This window comes from Tyto alba, unplaced genomic scaffold (assembly GCF_018691265.1).
Source record: "Tyto alba isolate M040663 unplaced genomic scaffold, T.alba_DEE_v4.0 Super-Scaffold_6, whole genome shotgun sequence".
NCBI lineage: Eukaryota > Metazoa > Chordata > Aves > Strigiformes > Tytonidae > Tyto > Tyto alba.
This window is the reverse complement of record NW_024881327.1, coordinates 30421692-30444849: the sequence shown is the minus strand read 5'-3', so window position 1 is coordinate 30444849 and position 23158 is coordinate 30421692. Positions and strand designations below refer to the sequence as shown.

The 23158-nt window shown below is 38.3% G+C and overlaps 1 protein-coding gene across 3 annotated transcripts in view; it reads right to left on the bottom strand.

Moving 5' to 3' along the window:
- Window positions 1–23158, bottom strand: part of SMIM14 (small integral membrane protein 14) — a 55851-nt gene that overhangs the window by 4466 nt on the left and 28227 nt on the right. For all 3 annotated transcript variants that reach the window (XM_032999196.2, XM_042808237.1, XM_032999195.2), the window contains exons 2-3: window positions 22012–22122; window positions 6912–6960 (exon numbers count right to left, since the gene is read on the bottom strand). In XM_032999196.2, the coding sequence (XP_032855087.1) occupies window positions 6912–6960; window positions 22012–22086 (124 nt within the window). In that variant the 5' untranslated portion in view covers window positions 22087–22122. The remainder of the gene's footprint in view (window positions 1–6911; window positions 6961–22011; window positions 22123–23158) is intronic.

Here is a 23158-nt window from a genome sequence, read left to right as displayed (position 1 = left end):
AGAACAAATGTCGGTGTCAATATGCCAGATCTCCATGACTGATCATCCAGGTCCATGTGGTATATCTGATAGCATCAAGGAAAACGCATCTGTCAGGAGGGGAAAAAAAATGCTGAGCAGATGCATGAAAAAGTGAATCCCAGGAATGCAATATAAAAATTTTACACCTAATTTCCATACAAAATGGCTGAGACATCAAAGCATGGAAATAAAACTGAGAAAACCCCCTCAGACTGGAGATGGCTTGTTAGTCTTTTTGGATCAAGAAACTTTTGCAAATACCTGCATATTTGAAAACATCAATTTTTCTCCTCTGAAACATAGTTTCAAATAATCAAACTGTAACTAATGTTGTCAGCTGAAGTGTAAATCAATGCATAGTTAATTACCTATGGTACTCACATGACTCCATTTACAATAGTATCTAAAGACCTAAGATCTTCATTAAAAAACTAGATAATCAATTAACACAGAGCAATTAATACAAAGCTATGATGAATAATCTTCAGAAAGAGAAGAACTATTCTATTTTATTACTCAAGCTGAAAACTTTAACATCTGGGGAAATTCCACAGAGACATTTGTATCTGTCAAGGTTTTTCAGTAGCGACAACTCATCATTTGGATCACCTCATTATAGAGTCAAGTCTGGGTTCAGGATCAGTTGGAAGTTGCTCTTATTTAACAGTTGCTAGATAACTTATAGCCAGTGAGCTGCTGGAGTAATTTTCTTGAAAGTTAATGCTGATACCAAAGAACCACCCTCATTACTGCCATGCTGGGTAGCATTTTTAACAGAGGCTCTTCTATGAAAACAGTTTGTTCGTAACATAGCTAAGACACAGCAGAGGGGCACTGTGAGGAAGCTTACAGCAATGCCATTCACACACTGCTGTTCTGTGAATAAGACTTTGTGAGTTGGGACTGTTGGACTGATGTCCTTTACCAACACATGCACCCAAAAATGTCAAAGAAAAAAATTAATGTATTATAGAAGTTCATGCTTCTCACAGCACAAATATCACCATTAACTTCTATGAGCAAATGAAACTGCCATACAGCTCTTGCCTTTTAAATGTCCAAAATATAGACATTTAAAAACTCGAAGTTGCTAATGTAGAGGAATTTTATGTAGAGGATATATATACAATTACAAGTGACAATTCTTTTGGAGACCTCAGTGAATAAAGGGTGTTGTGTATGAGGAGAAAGTGTAGTGCAAAAAAAAAAAAAAAAAAAGGGGAATGCTACAGCCTCTCATTCATTGGATTCTAACATAAAATTGATTCAGAAAGCATATAGAAATGTGCGGGTAAGAGTCTAGACCTGCAGTTGTGTTGAGGGAAAATATTGTTATCAACATGATATATTAGTACTTCAAATCTTGGATGACCTTTATATATCCAGTAAACTAGCATATAATTCAGCATGAAAAGAACAACTGCTTTATTTTGGGGCTTCCAGATATTAACAGCCACCCTAAGACTACCTTCAGCAGCACACAGGACAGCCTTAGGTACCCATTTTGGCATGTCTGTTCAGTAGAACATTGAAAATTCAGATCACACAGGGACTAGCCAGGCTGCCTTCTGGGATATTTGTTGAACCATAGTGCACTTAGGGTCCGTGGCTGAACAAGAGTTGGGGTAAGTAAATGCTGCTAGGTCAGCTCATGCTACAGGTCAAGGAAGGGAGCACAAGGAACCAAGGAGGGAAAGCACAGGCATCGGTGCAGATACAGCTTCTTCCAACCTGTGCTGTAATACGGTTTAGATGGAACCAAACGTGCTGAAACATGCTCTAAACTAAGTTAAGCAAGACAACAGCTGATCTAACACAGCTTGGCCCTGTACTACCTACTCAAAGCCTGCCAGATACTAAAACAGCCACAACACTGTTTACACTATTCAAGAACCGTTAAACCCACATCTCTCACAAATGACCATGTGTTTTAACAAGGGTGTGAGATATTTCAGAATCTTCTCTTAACATAAGGCGACAAGGATAAGCAAAATCTCACATAGCTGGGGTGAATCACACTTTTCAAAGCTTTTCATCATAAATCAAGAGAACAGACACGAAGCTGTTTCAGCTACTGGGAGCAATAATATGTAGAAGACAACAATCTTTTGCTACAAAGACCTCCATCCCATCACCAAGATCACAAAATAATCATGTAAGACCAGCTTATGGATAAAGAGTGGTTGAGTGAAGCTGAAACCAAGTAGGATGAAATTTATGCTGATGGACAGAAGAAAAAAATCTTGTTTTTAAAAGTTCACAGTCACAGTGCTTTTACCTGTATTTTTGCAGTTAATTTAGAAGTGTTTTTTTAGGCTCCTTGAAGAATAAAGGCTATCCTATAAGAGCACCTGTGGATTATATTTTCTGATATTTGCAGATGGATAGAAGATTGTCCTGTTCTGACCTCACACATGAATGTCCCTGCCACCACACATTTTGACAGATGGATCTGGTCATTAACCTCCAGTACCTGGGAGACACCAACTAGTGCAGAACGTAGCAGTACATATTCCTGTGTCACTAAGATTTTACAGTCTCTAACCCTCCTTTCCACACAACACTGAATCCAGCCCAAGGTTTTTATTTTCAGAGTATCTGATCCCCTGGGCTCAGCATACCTATATATCCATGCACTTCTGAATGAAGCCTGTGAGCAGTTCTGCCTCTGTGGTTACCTGGAATTTTTTTACACCATGGCTGAATTACCTCTGTGCAGGAGAAAGCTTTATGAGGAACTGGTCTGAGACTGAGAATTTTTTTACACCATGGCTGAATTATCTCTGTGCAGGAGAAAGCTTTATGTGCAACTGGTTTGAGTCTGTGGGATGAATTCCCATGGGAGCTAATGACTATGGTGAATCCTATCTGTTGCTTCACGTATGAGACACAGTTCTTTCGCTTGCTTTTTCCTACAGAAACAGAGAATAGGCCATATAAACTAGTCTTCTCTCAGATAGAAATAGGAAGGGAAAAAAAAATCTTCTGTGACGGATGTCTGCCACCTCATTTAATGTTCTATTAGCTACTAAAAATGATGAGTTTGGCAAAAATAATTTCTAAAGATTAAAGGTCAACCACCTCCTGATTATGCAACTGAAATCTCAAAACCACAATATTAAAATTAATAAATGTCCTTGTTATATACTCCTTACATTAACTTAGTTCTCCTCTTAAGGTGCCATTTTTCATTTTGAGTGAGGTTGTACTCTAAAGAAGAAAGATTGTATTTCTTTTACTGTAAAAGTATATTCCATGTGGTGCTTTTTGTCTGCCCTCTCACGGTAGAAATATCTCCTTTTGGATCTTCAGCTTTTTACTGTTTAACATCTGTATGTGAAAAGACAAAAGCATGCTCTCTGACTTGTGCCTTCTTTTCATGGTGTTTTTAGCCTTGTCTGTTCTGTGAAAGAAAGGAAGGAAACCATATGAAGAGAGGTATAGATGTGTCATCAGGGCAGACAAAGAGCCTGTGGGACCTTCAGCAGATAATCCCTGCAAGCTGACTCTCTCAAATGCACAGATAAGGAAACCAAAGAAAGCCAAAAAAGACTTGAGTGGAGGAAGGGAGAAGGGAATTACCAGAAAAGGGAGGGAAGAGTTGGCAGACATTTCAGGCTGTTAGGTTAGGCTGCTGTGACTCCCTAGATGAGTACAACTCAAGATGAATCACAGATATGCATTCATTTTAAAATATGTAAAAATTTGGAAGTAGAGTAGACAACATTTGAGACAGTCATCTCTGACCATATTACAAGCTGGCAAAGCACTGAGGATAGTGTTGAAAAAATGAATGTGGTAAATCCAGGTCACAACATCTGGGAATTGCTAGAACACATGAAAAAACTCAGGCAGCAGCCCCTCATTTCCTTTGACATGGAAGGCTGACTGTAAGGGCCATGCGCCATCACAGCAGCTCAGTACTAGCTGGGATCCTCCCTGGGCTGGATGATGCACCACTGATGTTGCAACCACCACATACTTCAGAGAAATCTTCCCTGCTCCGCTTGCATTAGACAGAATTCAGAAAAAGATTACCACTCTTATTCCTCATTTCAAGGGAAACTGTAAGATCTTCTGATTTGCGGAACATAAACAACCCCAACAGACTATTAAATGTGTTGCATATTCAAAACAGTCTTTTTTCTCCAAGGCACCTACTGAAATGAAGGGAACAGTCATCAGACTCTGATAGATGCTTTACCATCATAGCAGATATTCTGATGAAGAATCAGCAGAGGAACAGCCATCAAGCAGAGTGCCCAAATGCTCTCTGAAGAGGTGCTCATATCCTCCTGTATGTAGGAGTACAAACCCAAAAGCAGTCCTGATGCTGGCAGAAAACTCTCCGCAGAATAGTCATTACAATATAATGGTGCCAACAACCATGAATAAAAATTTAGAGCTAATAACACAAAAATGAGAATGGGGGAGGCCTTGGTGCTACTTCTTTGATCTGGCTCCAGAAAGCTAAAAGAGATCTGAAATCAAGGGTTGAAAAAACAAGTATGCTCAGGAAGGATCAACACAGAGTGTTTCTGAGAACTTCCAGCTGGTAGCAACAGCATAACACATGATGCTGCTGTGACACTGGCTGAACCACAGCCCTGACATTTCCCAAAACAAAACCACATACATCTCATCAGTTATTCCACAACCTTACAGCTTAAGAATCTGTGTATGACAACATTCTCAGCTGCACTTCGAAGGAAGACCAAATCCTGGGAATGAGCAAATAGGTGGGAATGAAACAAACTTCATCATATCAAGGTCCTGAAATGAGGAATCAAAGACAGCAAAGTAACAGGAAATGGAGCTGTGGGACCTAGGGAAGAGGAGACCCACCTCAAAAATTAGCTCATCATGGTATAGCTCATCAGAACAGAATGAAGCAATGGAGAGAAGACTGGCCCGGAATTGTTTAAATCTGTCTCTGAAAACATCTCTAGAAGCTTCTCCAAGCTCAATCTGTTTGGTTTTGCCTTTCACTCCTGGGAGTCTCACAGAGATCATGTTGGCCCAAGCACAGAATCACAGAAGCATCACAAAATAATCTAACAAATAGGCAGTCAGTGTCATTGCATCAGCAGAAAAATACCTTTGCTGGAACTAAATTTAAGGCAATATAGTAACACAGAAGAGGACTTACCCTGTAATTTTTGTTTTGGTTTTTGAAACAAACCACTGGTTTGGAACAATTGCTGCCAAATTGCTTGCATCTGCACAGACAGTTATTGCAAGGATTTCTTTCGGGATGGAAAGCTATTAGCCACAAATCATTCACATTCCCCTGTACTACAGCTTGGTAGCATGAAAGCTATCCCACAACCTTTGTGCCCACACATAACAGAACTTACTCATTTATACAGTCTTTAGCCTAAGATCTCCATAAATATTGATGAGCCAAGACTCCCAAGGCTGGAATGAGAATGACCTACCATCACTTGGTTTTGACTGTGGACTAAAGGTCAGAAAGTTGCACAGCCTGTCTGTGCCTACTTCTACTACAGAAAATATTCTGTTTCCTGTCACCTGACTCTTTCCCTCTCCTACATGTCTGTGATTAAAAAAAATAAGCCCAGAAATAGAAGTCTAAGATGTGGGAGACTTAAAAAGTCTGCCCTAGGAGAGATGTATTTGGGAGCAGAGGGGTGCTGGAAGTCACAGACACACAGCATAACTTGGAAAGCCCCCCCCAAAAGAGTAAGGCCAGCAGCACTGTTATGACACATGTGCACCCCACTTTATTTTTTTTTTTTTTTCAGGGGTTATCTGGGAAAGCTCATAGCTTTTCCCCTTCAACCCAACATGGCAATGAATCTGGGACTGTTCACTAAGAGGGCATAGCGCAAGTCCAAGCTAGGTGCCCGTCTCTAAACAGGTTTTACTGGGGAATGAAGAGGGAGGAACATGAGAGTGAACAAAGGCATCCTGTCTGCCAAAGATCCTGGAAACCTAGACTGCACTGCTCCTAGACCTGTAGAAGACACAGGCACCAGCAGCTCTTGCTTCCAGGAACACTGCTTATGTGCTCCCCGATCCCTTTGAGCATTACGGTAGTCCTGATGCTGGCTAATTGAGTGAGTTCATATACTCAACTGGTAAAGCAATATGGAACAAACAGATCCACTTCATTTTTATTTATAAGCATTCGGCGATGTTCTCTCTAGACCACGAAAAGTGTAAACAGAGCGCCTCAGGGCAAGCTTACATTACTGCATAACCTCTGAACAGCTATGTATGCTTCCCTGCGGATGCTGGTAAGGTTTGATTGTCCTAGTAATGCTTACCATTTGGGAGAGGTTTTTTGATGTATTTCACAGCAAATTTCAAGGAAGCGTACACATCAGTCCTCTGGTTCATTAACTACACAGCTGCCAACTCAACAGAAATGCAGTCACGGTGTATGTCAACTTAACAGAGCTGGTGGGGAACCTCCTCTCCCTCACAGTGGAGCAGAGGGCTCACAGTACTGACAGTAAGTCGCTCAGCCCCTGCTGTGAACATGTGCATGCATAGGGCTCTGCTGAATAGCCAGTCTTCACTGGTTTTCCTCAGGGAAAAAATGAAATCATCCCATGTGGAGGCTAATGGCAATGTTCAGTAATGCTTGGGGCCTGATCAATGGTCGTGCTTGGATATTGATACCTCCAGCCTTCTCACCATTGTCACTTACATATGACGTTTCCAATGTACAAATGTTCATCTGCATCACAGATTCTCAGAAATTACCTCCCTCTCATAACAATTTTAGTACCGTAGTATTTGATTTAACCTATTACATTTCTATAACATTAAATCAACTGCTGCATTTTAAAGACCAGTCAGACTGTATTTTATTTACTACTGTTTATTTTACTTCCATGCACCTGATCTCGATAATTACTCACATTCCTGAAGGCATTCTGTGTCTGTGCAGTACGACTGGGATTGTCTCAGCTGAAACAAAGAAAAAGAAAGGCATGACACTTAGGAATGAGGCTCAGTCAGCCTTACTGAAATCATGATTTAGTATAATGTCAGACCACAAGTTCAAGATAAGGAAGATTATAACTGATCCTTGACTGCATCACACTTGGCTCATGGTGTGTGAAGAAACCGAGGTATGGAGGTAGTTTCTGAACACTATTTACATAATACCTTTAAATCACCTGACTAAAGTGTTGTTGCTTCCACACAGGTCGCAGCCACTGAATGCCTGTTAAAATTCAAGTTATAAATCTGTAGTAAAATAGGCAATGTTATGAACAGAAATATTCTCTACACACATTTTGGTATTTATAATCGGTAAGTGTTACTACTATTAACTAGATCAAGTAACATTAAAATACTCTGCAATTACATAACAATAAATGATCAAACTGTGATAACAGTTATGCACAGAGAAGCCAAATTAAAATTTTGTATTTCAACTTGGCACTTACTATTTTCTTCACCTAAGATCTTTTCTTAAAAGCAGATTTTGATATGCATTTTACTGTTTTTATTCCTTACAGATGCGTAAAATTTAAAATACTTTTTAGCATCTTTAATGACTTTTTGCATTTACAGACTAGGTAAGGTTGATAACTGCAAGAAAAATCAACATTGGCTAACTTGCAAATCAGTATAATTATTTTACAGATGACAGAGAAAGAAAAGAAAGACAAATATCACATTCATGCATAGAGAGGTTAAATGGATGGAATTTAATCTGCTGTATTATGAAAATAGGTCCTATCTTCTGCTTAGGTAAACTACACAGATTAATAATAAAAGTTTTTAAAAATACAGAATTGTTACAATGGTTAGAACTGACATTTGCTTTTTGACAGGTTTTATGTCACAGTAGTATCACGGAAGTCTACACTTCTTCGCCCAAAACAGGCTACTCTATTTATTATCAGTGTAAATATACAAATGTAAAAGAGAAGAAAAGATTATGTTCCTTATAAAAGAAATACATTAATAATTTCTACAAACCAAACTTCCCCTTGTATTGGCATAACTGATTTACTGTATGTAGTCACAATCATGCAAAGCACACCAAGGAAACAGATGAGCAACTGAAGGAGGAAGATATTTGAAAAAGTCTAAGCTCCTTCCTTCATTATAATGGTTTTCAATGACTGACACATTTGAGAAAGAAAAAAAATGTTATTGGAGATTGATCACACTCATTCTTCCATTAATATATTAAGATCTGCTAGCAAATTTACTGAGACTACAGAGAAGTTCATTAGGAAGTACTAGAAGGCTGGAATTAACCTTTCTGCTATTTCTATAGTTAAAAACAACAGCAGGAGAAATTCCAACAGAAAACTTCTACTTACCTTATTAAAAAAAGAAAAAAAAAATCTATCAAACTACGTATATTTCCTGCCCTTCTTATATAAAAGTAAAAGTTCATTTTATTTTCAAAATTTGGAAGTCATTCTCAAGGGGAAGGTTTTATGTTAGCAATAGTACCAATGTGAAATGTCTGACACCGAGAGATTCCTGAACTGGGAAAACTGAGTATTGCTATACCCACATTTTAAAGAGATCAGCAACTTCTTCTGTTTGTATAAGGGTTTAATTCTGGAGGAGGCTTAATTTGTAATTCTTACTCTGTAAAATACAGTTTACAAGTATTTTTCAACACCGAATCATGCCCAGAGCTAAAATGGGTAATTGGTATGTGATCAGAAACATCATACAAACATATAGCATCTAGTTACTCCTCGGTCCTCAGGGTGACTAATACTCATACAGCTCATCTAGTTCGCCCCTTTAGGCAACACTGCCTTTGGGTGTTCTAGCCTCAATATCAGTAATCTCCCACTCTAAGTGTTAAACTCTGTCCAAATACAACTATTTTAAACCATGCAATTAATTTATATAAAAGCCATCTCAAAAAATGGTGCATGGACTTTTTGTTGCTGTTAACATCCTGTTCCTTTACCTGCCTATCAGACAGGCTTCCACTGCCACCACACCAAAAAATATTACGGAGCTCCAGCTTTGACTGACATGAGTATGTTAACCACCAGAGATTCTTGTTTAACAACAGAAAGATATTCTGGCTACAGCTGTGCCTCTCTTGAAGAGTGGTCTCAGTAGTGACTGTGATCACACCATGCTTTTGTCATTCACCAGACCTTCATAAAAAGCCTATACACTGTCTGGAAATGCCTGTTAATGTAGGAGGCCACCTGAGTAAGGCACCATAAGTATTAAATCCCAGAGATTTTGTGTGCCCAGACGGTGCACTTGGATACTGAGTTTCATTCCATGAGTATCCTTGGTGACTTCTCAAAAGACAAGACAGGCTCCAAAACCTTTGAATGAAAAGTACCACTGCGAACACCAATGATAGAAACAGTACCATAAGCAAGCAGTCTTAAGAAAAGTACCATTAGGAATTGCTACAGTTCTCTGGTGAGAAAACACTCTCATATTAGATTATATCCAGTCAGTATGGAAAAAAGTTTGCTTATGTATGGAGGAACAATGTACAGAGGAACCTTTACAAAGTAGAGAGACACCTGTACATTGTCTGATAATGGGGCTGTGCTTTCCAGAGGGCTTGGACAACAAATAATCCATTTCTTTCATGGGGATTTAGAAACTAACTGTACAAGATAGCTTCAGAAACCTCAAATTATGTTGTGAAACAGTTACAAGAGAAAAGTATGAAAAAACTGCATTTTTTATAATTTGTATGAAATTCCTCTAAATGGAAAACAATATAATTATATAATCAGGCAGATTTCAAGATCCCACCTAAAAAAAAAATACACTTCATTGTCTCTGCTACATTCATAGCCAGCAATACAAATATTTATTATAAACACTTCTCAACTATTCTAGGTTATATAAAGTTTTCTTATAAAAACTACTTGTGTTGGAGAAGATTTGGTCAGAACAGGACTGCCCATGGACTCAAGTCGGTTTTAAGAAGACGCAGATCACATGAGAAAAACACACTCAAATATCTTCTCGTGCTCATTTTTCCTCCTGAATACAAGCATGCGCAAAACCTCAGTAATCCACGAGCAGAATCTATAGCAGGGTTCTGTATGTCAGGGAGCCAGGTAACAAATCTGTTTTTAACAGCTCAGTGACAGGCTGCATATTGTTCTCTTGGGATGAAACACAGCAGATGACAGAAAATAAGCAGCAGTAAAAACAGGTTTTTCTCAATTCACTCAGGTGAACTAGTTCCTAACTCTGTAACCCAACACAAATCTGATCCCTTGTGGTCACTCAATTAGTCAACAAATGCAAAACTATTCTGGCACGTGTATGAAATGCTTATGTAAGTTGAATGGCTGGGAAAGGTAATGCCTTTTGATGAAACAAGAGTGCTCCTTCTACCAATTATCTCTCTCCTGATAACTACATCCTTAAGGGACATGGCAACTGTTGGAAAAAAATTGAATGTGAGACATTTTAATTGTCAGGTAATTGAAAAAAGAGCAATTATCAGGGACTGGAAATAAACAGTCCTTTGTATTCAGATTTTCTATTCCAATGTGAAGGGGGAATAGGGATGAAAGTTTGGGGAATAATAGTAAAAAGTTGAACCAGACCCTCCCTCTTCTCCACAACACCCTCAAAAAGGCTTTTCAAACAGACACAAAGTTTTTCAGACTGGGAACTCTACAGAGTTGATGAGAAAAATCTGAACAGAGATATAATTCTTAGAATACATGAATTCTTGCACACTTAAAGGCAATATTATTAATGGTAGTTTTGGTTTTATTCGTATTTTGGAGATCCTTGTGTTGTCAGAATGGTGAATTTAGTGGAAGATTAATAGTTGCCTGCCTGACTTGACACCTGCTAAAGTCAGCAACAGCCTTTTCATGTTTTTCAGTATATTCTGGAACAGACCCTTAAAAAGAACACAGAAATTATGTGAGTGAAATGTCAGGGCTTATTCAACAAAAGAAGAAAGTGAAAAATGTTACAAAACTAAATATTTATAGAAATTATTATTTTCATCCATTTAAATGAAGAGGATTATCTCTGAACTTTAACATTCTCTGTGCAGTTTCTCATCCAAATACAATAAATGGCTTAGTGCATGTGAGCCAAAAAATGAACTAATTTATCTTTTATTGTCCAAAATGATGTAAAAGTAAATTGTAAGCACCATGAAAGCTAAAACAGACCTGCAAAGGCTTCAAAATTTTCAGTTTTAATACAGTTCAAACTTGCAGGCAATACAAATAAAAATATTAATTATAGATGCACATTATTTAAAATACAACTGTAAACTTTCATTCCCTCCAAGTACATTTAAAATATTGAATAACTTAAGTTAAACTAATTTAAATTAATAATCCCCCAACCACAAGAATTCTTAGTCAATATGAGTATTTGTTTTCTATGAAGCCCCTAAGTTCTTGGAACTGGGAGGCACCAGTGGCTGAATTATAGCAAATCAGTGTCCACTTACTGACATATTTTGAATGCAAACCCAATATAACGCCAAAAAAAAAAAAAAAAAAAAGGAACTGAGTTAGTTCTAGTGGTAAGAGAGAAAAGGGCTTTTTGTTATTCTTTCCCCATGACACTCAAATTTTGCATTGCGAAAATAAAAAGAGCACATTTGAAATGGCTCCTAGTTCCAATTTGAAACAGCTCTTCTTCTTTTTTTTTTCCTTTTTCTGAAAGACACAGCTTTTAGCCCCAGTTCACACTAACACAACAATGTTTAGATTCTGCTCCTTTGACACTTTATATAAAGTACAGTTTTAACATGCCATCTTGTGGATCAACAGCATCTACCCATCAAGCATACCTGAAACCTGACTGTGTCCTGCTGCTACTCTTACAACAGATGTCATGTTCTGATAGGAATTTTTAGCAATGAGAGCCACCACTTTTCACAATTCCCAGATGTGAACAAAATATGAACAGTCACAGTAAAGGGACACTGTTTTCAGCCTCTGGAAACTTTTTTGTGAAGTCACTATATTAAGTAAAGTCTCTATTTTTTCATGTGCAAACCTACCACAGACACACAAACGTGCCACTGTATGGTGAACACAGGGTGTGAACTTTTACTGCATGTTAGCTGCTCCACAAAATCTCCAAAGTCCAAGTGCAATAGAAAAGGCCAGTGAAAGAGCTTCACCTAGCTAAACAGAGTCTGTTTTTCCAATACAGTGACCTCAGCCACCGGGACCATTTCAGTCTTCCCGTGAAAGAAGCTAAGCTACTTTGCATCTGCCACTCATCACAGCTAGCAACTGCAGAGAAGGAAGTTCAGACTTCTGCCTACCTTCACAGTAACTTGTTTTTGTGACAATTCCCTTGCTTCCTCTTCAGAGGAGTTTTCTGAAACTCTTCAGATGAGTCTTCAGCATTTGATACCCAGAGTTCAACAGTCTTACAAACCCTGAGACTGCTCCTGCAATCTCTGCTCAGACAAATTATTTTTTTTTAAATTAAAGTCAGTAGCATCTTGCCTGAAAAAAGATTAAGAGTTCTTATCCAGGATAAACACTTTTTCTTTTTAAGAGTTAAGTGTATTATTTAAGAGTTAGAAAAAGAAAAAAAACAAAGCATACAAATGTCAGGAAGATACCAGTGATCAGACAGCTCATCAGTTTGTAATTTTTCAGATGAAATAATTGCATATTCCCTCTACAAAAGCACTTTCCAACTCCAGAAATGGTGTAATAAAGAGGTAACAAAACAAGGACAGGACTAGTGGCAGGAATACAGTGCAATAATCAATGATGTCTAGTGTGAATGGCAGACGAGATGAAATTAAATTATTTATGTAGGTATAATTAAAATAATTGCCTTTTAGAGTAACTCCTGAGACAGCTTAAAGCAGAAATAAGTCCTCAGAAAAGACATGAACGAAAAAATAGTAAATTCATGAACCAGGTCAGGAAAAGACTTCCATACAAAAAATTGTGATGGAAGAAAGCCCAGAGAGGTGTGTGAAAGAAACTGATAAATTAAGTACAAAGATAAGAGAGCAGAAATGGATCATGGTGGCAATGAAAAGGATAGATAAGTAGGAAATCAAGGACAAATAACTAACTTGATATGGTCATTTATCCCATGAATAAAACTAAATTTAAAATGGAATCATAAAGACTGTTGATAGAAAATTTTATGTGATAACAAGGGCAAAATATCATGCCTTGTGAGACTACTTTTTTGCAATTTAGACCAGTTGTAAGCTCTGCTTTTTCTCTCCAATGATGCCAGAAGATGACAATACTGTGGCATACTCCTAATTCCGTTCTCATGCTTCTGGGTAATGAAATCACTGTTTCAGCTTTGTTGGCAACCACATCTGTTCTGTCCAAGGTATATAAGCCATTTAATAAATAACATGATGAATAAATTGCTGTGGTAGGATAGGCCAGTCCTGAATACAAGCCAGATTGTAAACTGAATTGTAGCATTATCCATAAAGTTCAGATTTAAAGATGCAAAAAATGACACCTACATGCATTATTCTGCTACAAGCTGGCCAAGAGAAAGAAGAGAAAAATAAGGGGAAAAGAAGGGCATACTGATAGAATTAATTTGTCTCTTAAACTACATTAGCTTATTTTAGAGGAACAAACAAGGAAAAAGTGAACACTGCCTTCCCCACTCCTACATTTTCTATGAACATATGAAGAATTAAATTAAAATAAATGATTGTTCATACAAGGACAATCTGTGATAAAAATATGGAGTTTGGTCCTGTGAGGTGACAAGTAATTTTCTCTCCCATGGCAAATGAGACAGAAGGATGGTTGCTACCTTTCAGAATAATATTCCTAGATTACAAGACAACTCTTAAGACCCAGAACCATCAGCCAGTTATGACAGAGGGAGAACATTAACTTTTATACTGAAAGACATGAAACTGTATGGGTGAAGATGCAGCAGATAAAAAAGTCAGAGGGACTACTGTGCAAATAGGAGCCCTGATTTGGGCAAGAACTCCTTCTTTCCTTATTTCTCCTAGGATTGCTGTTTCATCTCAGCATCATATAGATCCTCCTTTTCCACACTCCCCTCACTTTCCAACAATTGCACGACTTTTATCGGTACTTCATTTTATTATTTTGCTGGCCTTGAGGACCTGGAATATCACTGGCATCCTACTTTAGTGAATGCAAAGCAGAATGAATTAGCAGGACAGGGAGAGTCAGGGAAAAAAAGATGAAGCAGTGTGATAGTCTGGATCATTACAAGGAGCTCACAGCACCTCTGACTACATGAAATACTAGACAACAAATGGATGAGATAGAATATTGCAGTGTTACTACAGAGGCATCTGAAAACATTAATGAACAACACACACAGATCTCCCAAGAGTGCATTAGCAAACTTTTATCTAAAATACAAAACCAGAATACATGTGGGTTTTTTGACCAAACAGTTGAGTATCTTCTGCAAAATGATGCATATTAGCAAATTAAAAGGGTACTCTCACATAGATAGCCTTGAGGAAAAGGCTTGGAACAAGGAGTTTCAACTGATAAGTACAGAATGTTGATTATATCTACACATGGCCTGAGAGAAAAAGCACAGTTTTCTCCTTTTTCCTCAAATGAGATGGTCACAACACAAGTCTGATCATCAAACACAGTTCAGCCATTCATAATACAGGTTATAGCTATTAATTACTTCTGGAATATCAATCTGACAGATTTTTCAGGGCATAATTTTCTACACTGCTTGCAATAGTGTCACACTATGCTTGCTTTGAGATAGTCATGAGGTGTGACTGAGATTTTATTTATTTTTTTAAAGATATATACTGGTTAAGAAGTAGCAGCTTCCAGCATACTACAAAGCTCAGGAATGGGAAATGCAAAGAACAACAGGCACCTTCAAATTCCAGTTTAAGTCCTGATATATAATGCCTTATATGAAAAAATGGTCTCCATGGGACATAGACCCAAGTAGACATAATTTTTCATGGCTCTTCTTTTTTTTTTTTTTTTTTTTTTTTTTTTTTTTTTTTTTTAAAAAAAAAAAACCATCCACTTACCTGTATAGAAAACGGTCTCCATTTATACTGCCTGATCTAGAACTAGTTTCTAGGTTAAAAACCATTAGCAGAACATGAATTCTGTTTCAGGTCCTTAATCTGTGCAGCACCATCACCTTGACCACGCAGTGAAGGTGGGGAAATGGAAGTCAGTGGAGCAAGATCACTCAGGAACAGGCTCACACATGATCACTCTAACCTTATGTTTTATTCTTTTGGCCCAGTGCCTTACAAGGTGCATTAAGTCTTATTCCCCAGTATCTCTGAAGGATAAGAGCTGCTTTGTCCTATTAAGTAACCTAAGGTTCAGCTGTTGGGAAAGGCCCTTTCTGAACCACCTTGAATGTCAAGAAATTGGGAATTGAAGGCATGGGTCTTGGAAAAAAATGGGCAAGTGAGAGCAAAATGCAATTTCTTACTCTTGAGGTGCTTGGCTAAGGAGGGCTAGAGGCTAGAAGCAGTAGCAACTGATATCAAAAAAAGAATAAAAATTAGAAGTCAAATGCTGTGGTACATGTATAAGCAGTCTCCAGGGCAAGCTCCATATTTAGAAGGTCACTTTAAATTATTACAAATGTATTTGGTATAGTTCTGTTGTGCTATCAGTAGAAGGCCATGTCAGTAGTGTAACTCACTTTTGCTGGTTGTCTAAGGGACTATTTAAGATGGGCTTAGCTGCACTGACATCTTGAGACATCTTTTCAACCATTTGCAGCACACAGCACAGATTTATTTCAGTCATCTGTGTTTATTCTGTGATGTTTGCACAAAGTCTCCCTCAGCCAAGATTCATGGCTATGCTAGATACTATTTCAGACTATGCCAGTTTATAATAGTAAGACTCTCAAATGACCTGGCCAAGAGAATTATATGGAAACTTGATTGACAAAAGAGTGTTTGAACCAATTGCATTGAAATAGTTTGAGAATTTGCAACTTTTGCTATAAAAAACTAGTGATGCCTCAAAATACGAGAGATTAAAATAAAGAATGATTTGCTTCGTATCCCCCATAGTTTTTGAGACATTCAAGCCTTCTGATATAGCAACATAACTAGACATGGGCCATTACTTTGCAATTAGCTACAGAAGAACAAAACACAAGGTTGTAATTCCCACAGGAGGTTTGTACAGCCATCAAATCTCTACAGTAGAACTGCTGACAGCTCATCAAAATTTTATTATTACAGAATAAGAAATTATTACAGAATTAGAAATGTTTTGGGTTAAAGAACGTACTGCTCATTTTCACAGAAACTAGTATGAGAGAATTCTGAAGTCACAGTTTCTGTAAAGCAAATAATACTGTATCAGAAGGGGAGAAAAAAGAGGACGTTTACATCAGACAAAGTTATATGTGTTACTGGCTTGCTTTGACATTTCTGGCCTCTCTAAGTAGCCATACAAAGGTCTCAGGCTTCATGGAAGATGTGCTATGTATTATTATCCCCCCCACACACTTACACGGCTTACAGTCTAGTTTTCAGACTTGAACTGAGCCTTGGGCTAAGATACTCCATGGATCAGCCATGCTTACTCAGAGAGCATCAAAGTCCAGAGGAGTAACATAGTACAATCAGAGTTTTATTTTACAAAAGAAGTGGAAAAAAATGGAAATAAAAAGGTTTAGATATAACATCACTCTTATCTAGAGATTTGCTACCTTCTGCCACAACTAAGACAGGAACCATTTCCTCTGGATACCACAGAACGTCCTTCATTGTGACTCTTTCAAACAACCGGCCCCTTGTCTGACAGAGTCCCCCCACATTAAAGTACTTGATGCTGTTTGTTGTTCTTCATTCTTGAACTTTGGCTCTTCCTGTCAAAATAAGTTTTGCAGATGGAGGAGACTTAACAAGAGATAAAGTCATACAAGCTAACAGACCTGTCATTGTCTTTTGACAGCTCTTGTGTATCTGCAGAGGATGGAGAGTCTTGTGATATTTTTCTTCTATGCTTATTTCCTCTTATGGAAGTTCCCAATTATCTGCTATATCCATAGAGTAAATAGTGAGCCCAACGTACAATAGTCAAATTGTTACACAACAGCACCAAATTATAACAGATGTTACCATGGGTATTACATACTAGAAATTATATTTATGAAGTCAGAGCCAAAGACTTTAGATTTATGTTGTTTCCTAGGAATATTTGGCAGTCATAGTATTTGCTTATTATTTACAGTAGCTATACTACAGAAGTTTACAATGTGAGAAATTTTCGTATTTTGACACCAAGGAGAACCCTGAAAAATCCACTTCAGGAAAATGATAGAACATTCGGCATACGAGAATTCAATGCCACTTTAGTGTGCACATATAAGTTCTAAGAACTATGGGTATGAACAGTATCTCCCAGTTAACCTATTAAGCGGCAAAAAATCTTTTAAGAATATAATGCTCATTAGAGATACACAGTCCACTGTCTATAAATTCATGGTGTTATGGATTAAGAAGGAAAAAAATCCAATAAAAGAAACCCGTGCTTAGTCAAGCAAAACTAAGGACAGAAAAATAATCAGGCCACATAGCTTAATAAGAGTTAGGTTTTTAAAGAAAACAAACAGCTTGCTTGTTTGTAATTTTTGGTGGTGTTGCTAACAGCAGAAAAGAAGAAGAGTTTAAGTGACAATAGCTTTTTCAGTGTATAAGCATTCATTGTAATGACAAGATGAACTGAAGTCTGCATTTCAAGTAGAGATTTAAACTATATGCTGTATATAAAAGCATATAATGTATTCATCCACAAATTGTACTTTGAATGCCAAATACATTTTCTAAGAATTTCAAAGTAAATACACAAATTAAATTAGAAATTAAAAGTAACGTGTTGGGAATTAAAACAAGAACTTTGGGTTGCTGACTCAGACTTTCTGAGCTCCTTCTGACCTTGGCATAGCAGTGTCATTCAAATTTCTCATACAGTTAACTCTAACAGAAATCCTGTGTATTTGAATATGTATTTTTAACTCTACATGTAACAGTCATAACTGACTACTTCATGGCTTCTTCATTATCAGAAGCCTGGATTCTTATCAGTGTTGTTCTAAACAGGTATAAACAAATTAGCCTGTAAAAATTAGTTTGCTTTAACCCAGATGCAAGTTATTAAAGTACATCAATCATGGGGGTTTTGCACAATGCCATTACTGGGCTGAAGAAACCTAAAAAACCATTTCCACACTTGGGCATCTCTTATAATTACATTGTTACTCTGTTAAATTTGATTTTAACTCTGCACTTCTGGATTTACAATGGTCAGTCTGGAGATAATTACAACCACCTTGTTACACGATTTGCTCCAAAATCCTGACAAGTAGTGTCAGCTATAACACCATTCAAATGTGCTCTGGTATGTTTTATACCTATCTAGGTTAAAAAGAATCAATAATTAAGTAGGTATAGAGAACCATTCTGGGTATACAGCATGTTTAGATATTTTTTTTTTCCCCGAAGAACTACAGAATCCCTTGCTTTCTTGTCCAGCAATGGTTTTGGAGTAAAGCTTTTGAGGATCCAACTTTTAGATGTAGCAGGCACCCAGTCTCCCTTGAGACTTGTGGGGTTCAATAACTTTGAGAACCTATGTCCAAGGGTTCCTTTTAAAACATACAGTAAAATTCTCATTCGCTTATGTTGTGTAAGATTGAGTGATGAAACAGCAGCTTAGAAAGCAAACTCTTACTGAACCATAAAAGTTAAAAATGTAATAATGATGGTTTAGCTCTGGCTAAAACCATGCAACAGGTTACTTCAGGATAGTCTGGCTGCTGACTGAGATTTTTCGGACTTTTCCTTTCTAGATTCTGTTGAATTATCCCAGCTAGAGATTTGCTCTTATAAATACTGAGGAGCATGTTTTGCCTTTTAGGATAGATGAAATATGTCATTTCCCCTTACTCCTCACAGTTTCAAGTGCTAATTGGCATGATCTTTTTGGAAGCTGGACACTGAGTAATAAACTCCATTCCTGCAACTTCACAGCAACACTGTTAGACTGGTCTCGGTGACTTCTCAAGAGTGTGCACCTATGAGGTGCTCCATTTACAGTCACAACACAGGAACTAGTGTGCCTCCAGATGATCTAATTGCATCCACCTTACACTGCCCAGAACAACCCAGGACAAAATCTCAGAGATTTGTGGCACTTCTGACTTTGGACACGACTCACCTACATCATTCATACCTAGAATCCTCCAACCACAACATAAAGAGAACTGGCTGACTGGTGGCATTTTCTGTCAGTATTTTCTAACAAAAAATTAAAAGATAAAAAATGCTGAATGGGGATTGAAAGTCTGAACCATACTGGTTCAGATTTGCATCTGACAAGCCTGAGATGAAAAGGCGGCCAACATGCATCCTCTTTTCTCCCTCCCAACTTCCTGAAGCTTGGTCAGTCCTAGGGGTTCCTTTGTGACCATTTTAGCATGTGTCCAGAAGCCTCGAGGTCCATAATCAACATGACTGTGGGATATGGCACAAATGTCACACTGAAGACAAGAGGAAAATCCGTCTTGGGAAAGGACATGTGTATGAATGTCCATATGGGAGTAGCAGGGAGAACTCAGAATGTTTTGAAGTTGTGCCTCTAACTGGGAAGCATGAGCTGGAATGGCTGAGCCCTGACGTAAAGGCTCCACAGAAGAGACAACTGTTCTCCATAGAAGCCTCAGTTTTCTACGCCCTTGTGCCAACAGCACTGACCTTTAAACATGAAAGATGCAATTACACCCCTGTACTCAGCACTTTAAACCCATATCTGGAATACTGTATCCAGTCTTGAGCTCCCCTACACAAGACCTATTTACAGGCTGAAGTGAATTCAGCAGGCAGTAACCAGGGGCTAGAGCACTTGCCCTGTAAGGAGAGGCTGAGGGAGCTGGGCTTGTTCAGCCCAGAGAAGAGACGGTTCTGGGTGGATCTAACAGCAGCTCCCCAGTACTTACAAGGAGGTTACTAGGAGGACAGAGACAGGCTCTTCACAGCACTATATGGCAGAGGGTATGATACGTTAAACTAAAACAGTGGATGGGAAAAATTCTCCACCACAAGGACTGTCAAACATCGGAGAAGGTTGCCCCAAGAGGCTGTGAAATTGCTATCCTTGAATATTTTGAAGATTCAAATGGAATAAAAGCCCTGAATGACCTGGTCTGAATTCACTGTTGACCCTGATTTGAGCAGAAGGTCAGCCTAGATGACCTCCTGAAGTCCCTTCCAGCCTGAACAATTCTGGTAACACCAGAAAACAGGCACGCATCCCTTTCACTTCTTGCACCTCCAACCCTCAAACCAGCCTGTTGCCTGTTCAGCAATAAGAAAGTGAGTCAACCTCTAATGACTTATGAATATCAAGAGAGCACTTGCTGCACCGCAGTTGGGAACTACCAAGGGGAAATTATATCAAGCCCATGAAGCACATGGTGTCATGTTGGACTTTGGTGCAGCTGGCCACTACACAGATCTGGGCTGTCTGGCAACTCTGATGCTTACCCCAAGGGTCTGTGAGATGACAAGTGCTTGCCATTTCCTCTTGTCCTTGTGGGGGATCATTTTGCCTTCTGCTGCAGCTACTGATGTAGCCCTCCCACCGGTCTCTGGTGTTTTGTCTTCCAGTGTGGCCTGTGTGTTTTTGAGGAGGCATTCCGTGTGCACAGGCCAGGGGCGCAACGTGAGAACACGATGGCACAGGTTCTGCAGTGCTCTGTTAGGGACATGCGTGGTGAACTCTCCTCACTCTGAGCAGAGTAAGCCTGGAAAATGGGGTCAGCCAAGACCCCTGAGAGCACACACAGGTATAGCATCTGCCTGGCTTTAGGTTCTTTCCCCAGCACTCCAGATGAGACAGTGTAACAATGCACTCCGAGGGCAATAAAGTGCAGACATTCAGGATTTTATGTTCAGCGTGAAGCAGAACTACATGACTGTAACCCACACATTTGCAAGAACAAGCTATATATACTCCTTGCAAAGTGCTGTTTAAAGCAAGTTTGTTCTTTTGTGGATGTATCCGCATGGAAGTGGTTTTATTTTAAGGGCAAGCACACAAGTTGATTCTTTATTCCCAGACATACATTATTTGGGGACTTACACATTAGCCCTACTCTTATCATAGGATAGTGGATGCCATATTTTCCTAATAACCTTCCTAAAATACAGGTAAGAAACATCTTGAAGAAGGGCCTGATCCTAGAGAGGCTGCTCTTCAGGCACACTGCCTTGAGCAGTTATGTACTCAGTAACTTAAAAGGACATTAATTTAGGCCTCAAGAAAGAAAATAGGTAAAAATAGATTTATGAAATTCAACAAGGGGAAGTACATCAAATGAAGCTGATGTACAATGTGATCTTAAAAAACAGTTTAACCAAATTAAAGTTGTAATCAAGTTCACCTAATTGCTCACAGTCATTAGTGTTATTTAAAAAAAATATATACTTAGGAAAAAAAAATAGCACTTTGTAGCTTCTTCAACGAACAGTGAACTAAGTTCCATACAGAAGCAAAGAACCATTGATATTTTACAGGTCATCATTACACCAATGTAAAATAACTTGCTTGAAGTTGCTCAACCATAACAATGGCACAGCAAGAAACAGAACAAAATCACTGGAGTCTCAACTTCAGAATTTTTTAGAGGTTAATTTTTAAAATATAGACATTGTTATCTTGCCATATGGGTCTGTGGAACTTCGTATGTGTGGTATCACCTTGACCTCTAGGAGTTTGAAGAGTATTATCTTAGTTTTTATGCAGACTAAAAAAGGGTTACAAAGAAACATTTCACTAGAAACACTGTTAATGCTGTCAAAAGGCAGCCCTGGGAAATAAAACAGAAAGCTAGCATTTGTATTAACTATTCAAAAGCTCATCAGAAAGATACACAGATTCTAACTATACACGCAACTGAATAAGCAGAATCAAAAGCATCAGTAACTGCAAATCTGTAAGAGCTGAAGTCATGTCTAAACAACCACCCTTCCAAATATCCTTATGTTATCCTTACCAGATTAATCAGTCTTCTCATTGCATGTTCATGTGAGCAAATGCATTCACAAGGATCAAATCCACCTTCTGCCATGGCTCTCTGGATAAACTTGAACTTCTCTGTGAACACCTAAGAAGAATAAGAATAAAAGGACAATGAACTCTTTTTCAGCTGACCTTATTTTCCAGAGACTCACACAACAAGTTTCAGTTCATTTAATGCCAGGGTGAAAAAGCAAAACAAAACAGGGTAATCCTATTATTCCTTTGGCAGCATGAATGAAGAAGTCTGGTATGTGCAATTACATTTTGATGTTGCTGAAAGCAGTGTCTCACACAGTCTTCCTTAGAGAGACAAGTAATTTTTTTTTGCAGGAATTTGTGTGTCTTCCCTGGGTTTTCCCACATACCACAATAAAATACGTCCTAACAAACAAGAACCGCAAAGATTAAATTCTGGTCTCTCTTCTGCATAGTGGGACTCTTAAGTGTACGAATACATTTTGAAAAGTCAGGGGAACTTGTACTCCTAAACCGTAACAAACTGCCAGCACTCTCCCTCTGGATCAAGGTACAGGAAAATAATTTAAAACCTGATAAGTTCTTTGCTAAAGGGAGAAACAATCATCCTTATTGTATAATGAAAGCAAGCAGCAGGGGTGCAAGAGTGGATGTACTTAGAAACACTTTAAAAATGGAGCTACACACACTAATTTTAGATCAAATAAGTAGGTCATTCACTTTGCAACACAGAAAGTTCAAAGCAGCTGTAATGGACATGGTAGGGAATCAATTCCAGGTTATTCACCTGCTAAAACCACTTACACCAGACATGTCAAGCGTATCTTTACTGTTTACCAATAGCTTCCTCAGTGACTTATCTGATGGTCAAAATGGGTGGCAGATCGCAAGGCATTTCTACCCTTGTGATCAAATCAGGGATTGATTTCTCTTGAATGAGGACTCTTATGATATATTAGATGCATAATACTTTCAAAATATTTTTGTTAACTTGGCATCAATGAAGCTGGATTCAGATTGTGCTTGTGTTCCACGCACTGGGGCCCTAACGTGAGATAACTGGCAAGCTTAATAAATGCAGCAGCACAGAGCAGATACACCCTCTCAATTTCCTAAAACAAGTAGTTTATGAAGGTGCCAGCCTT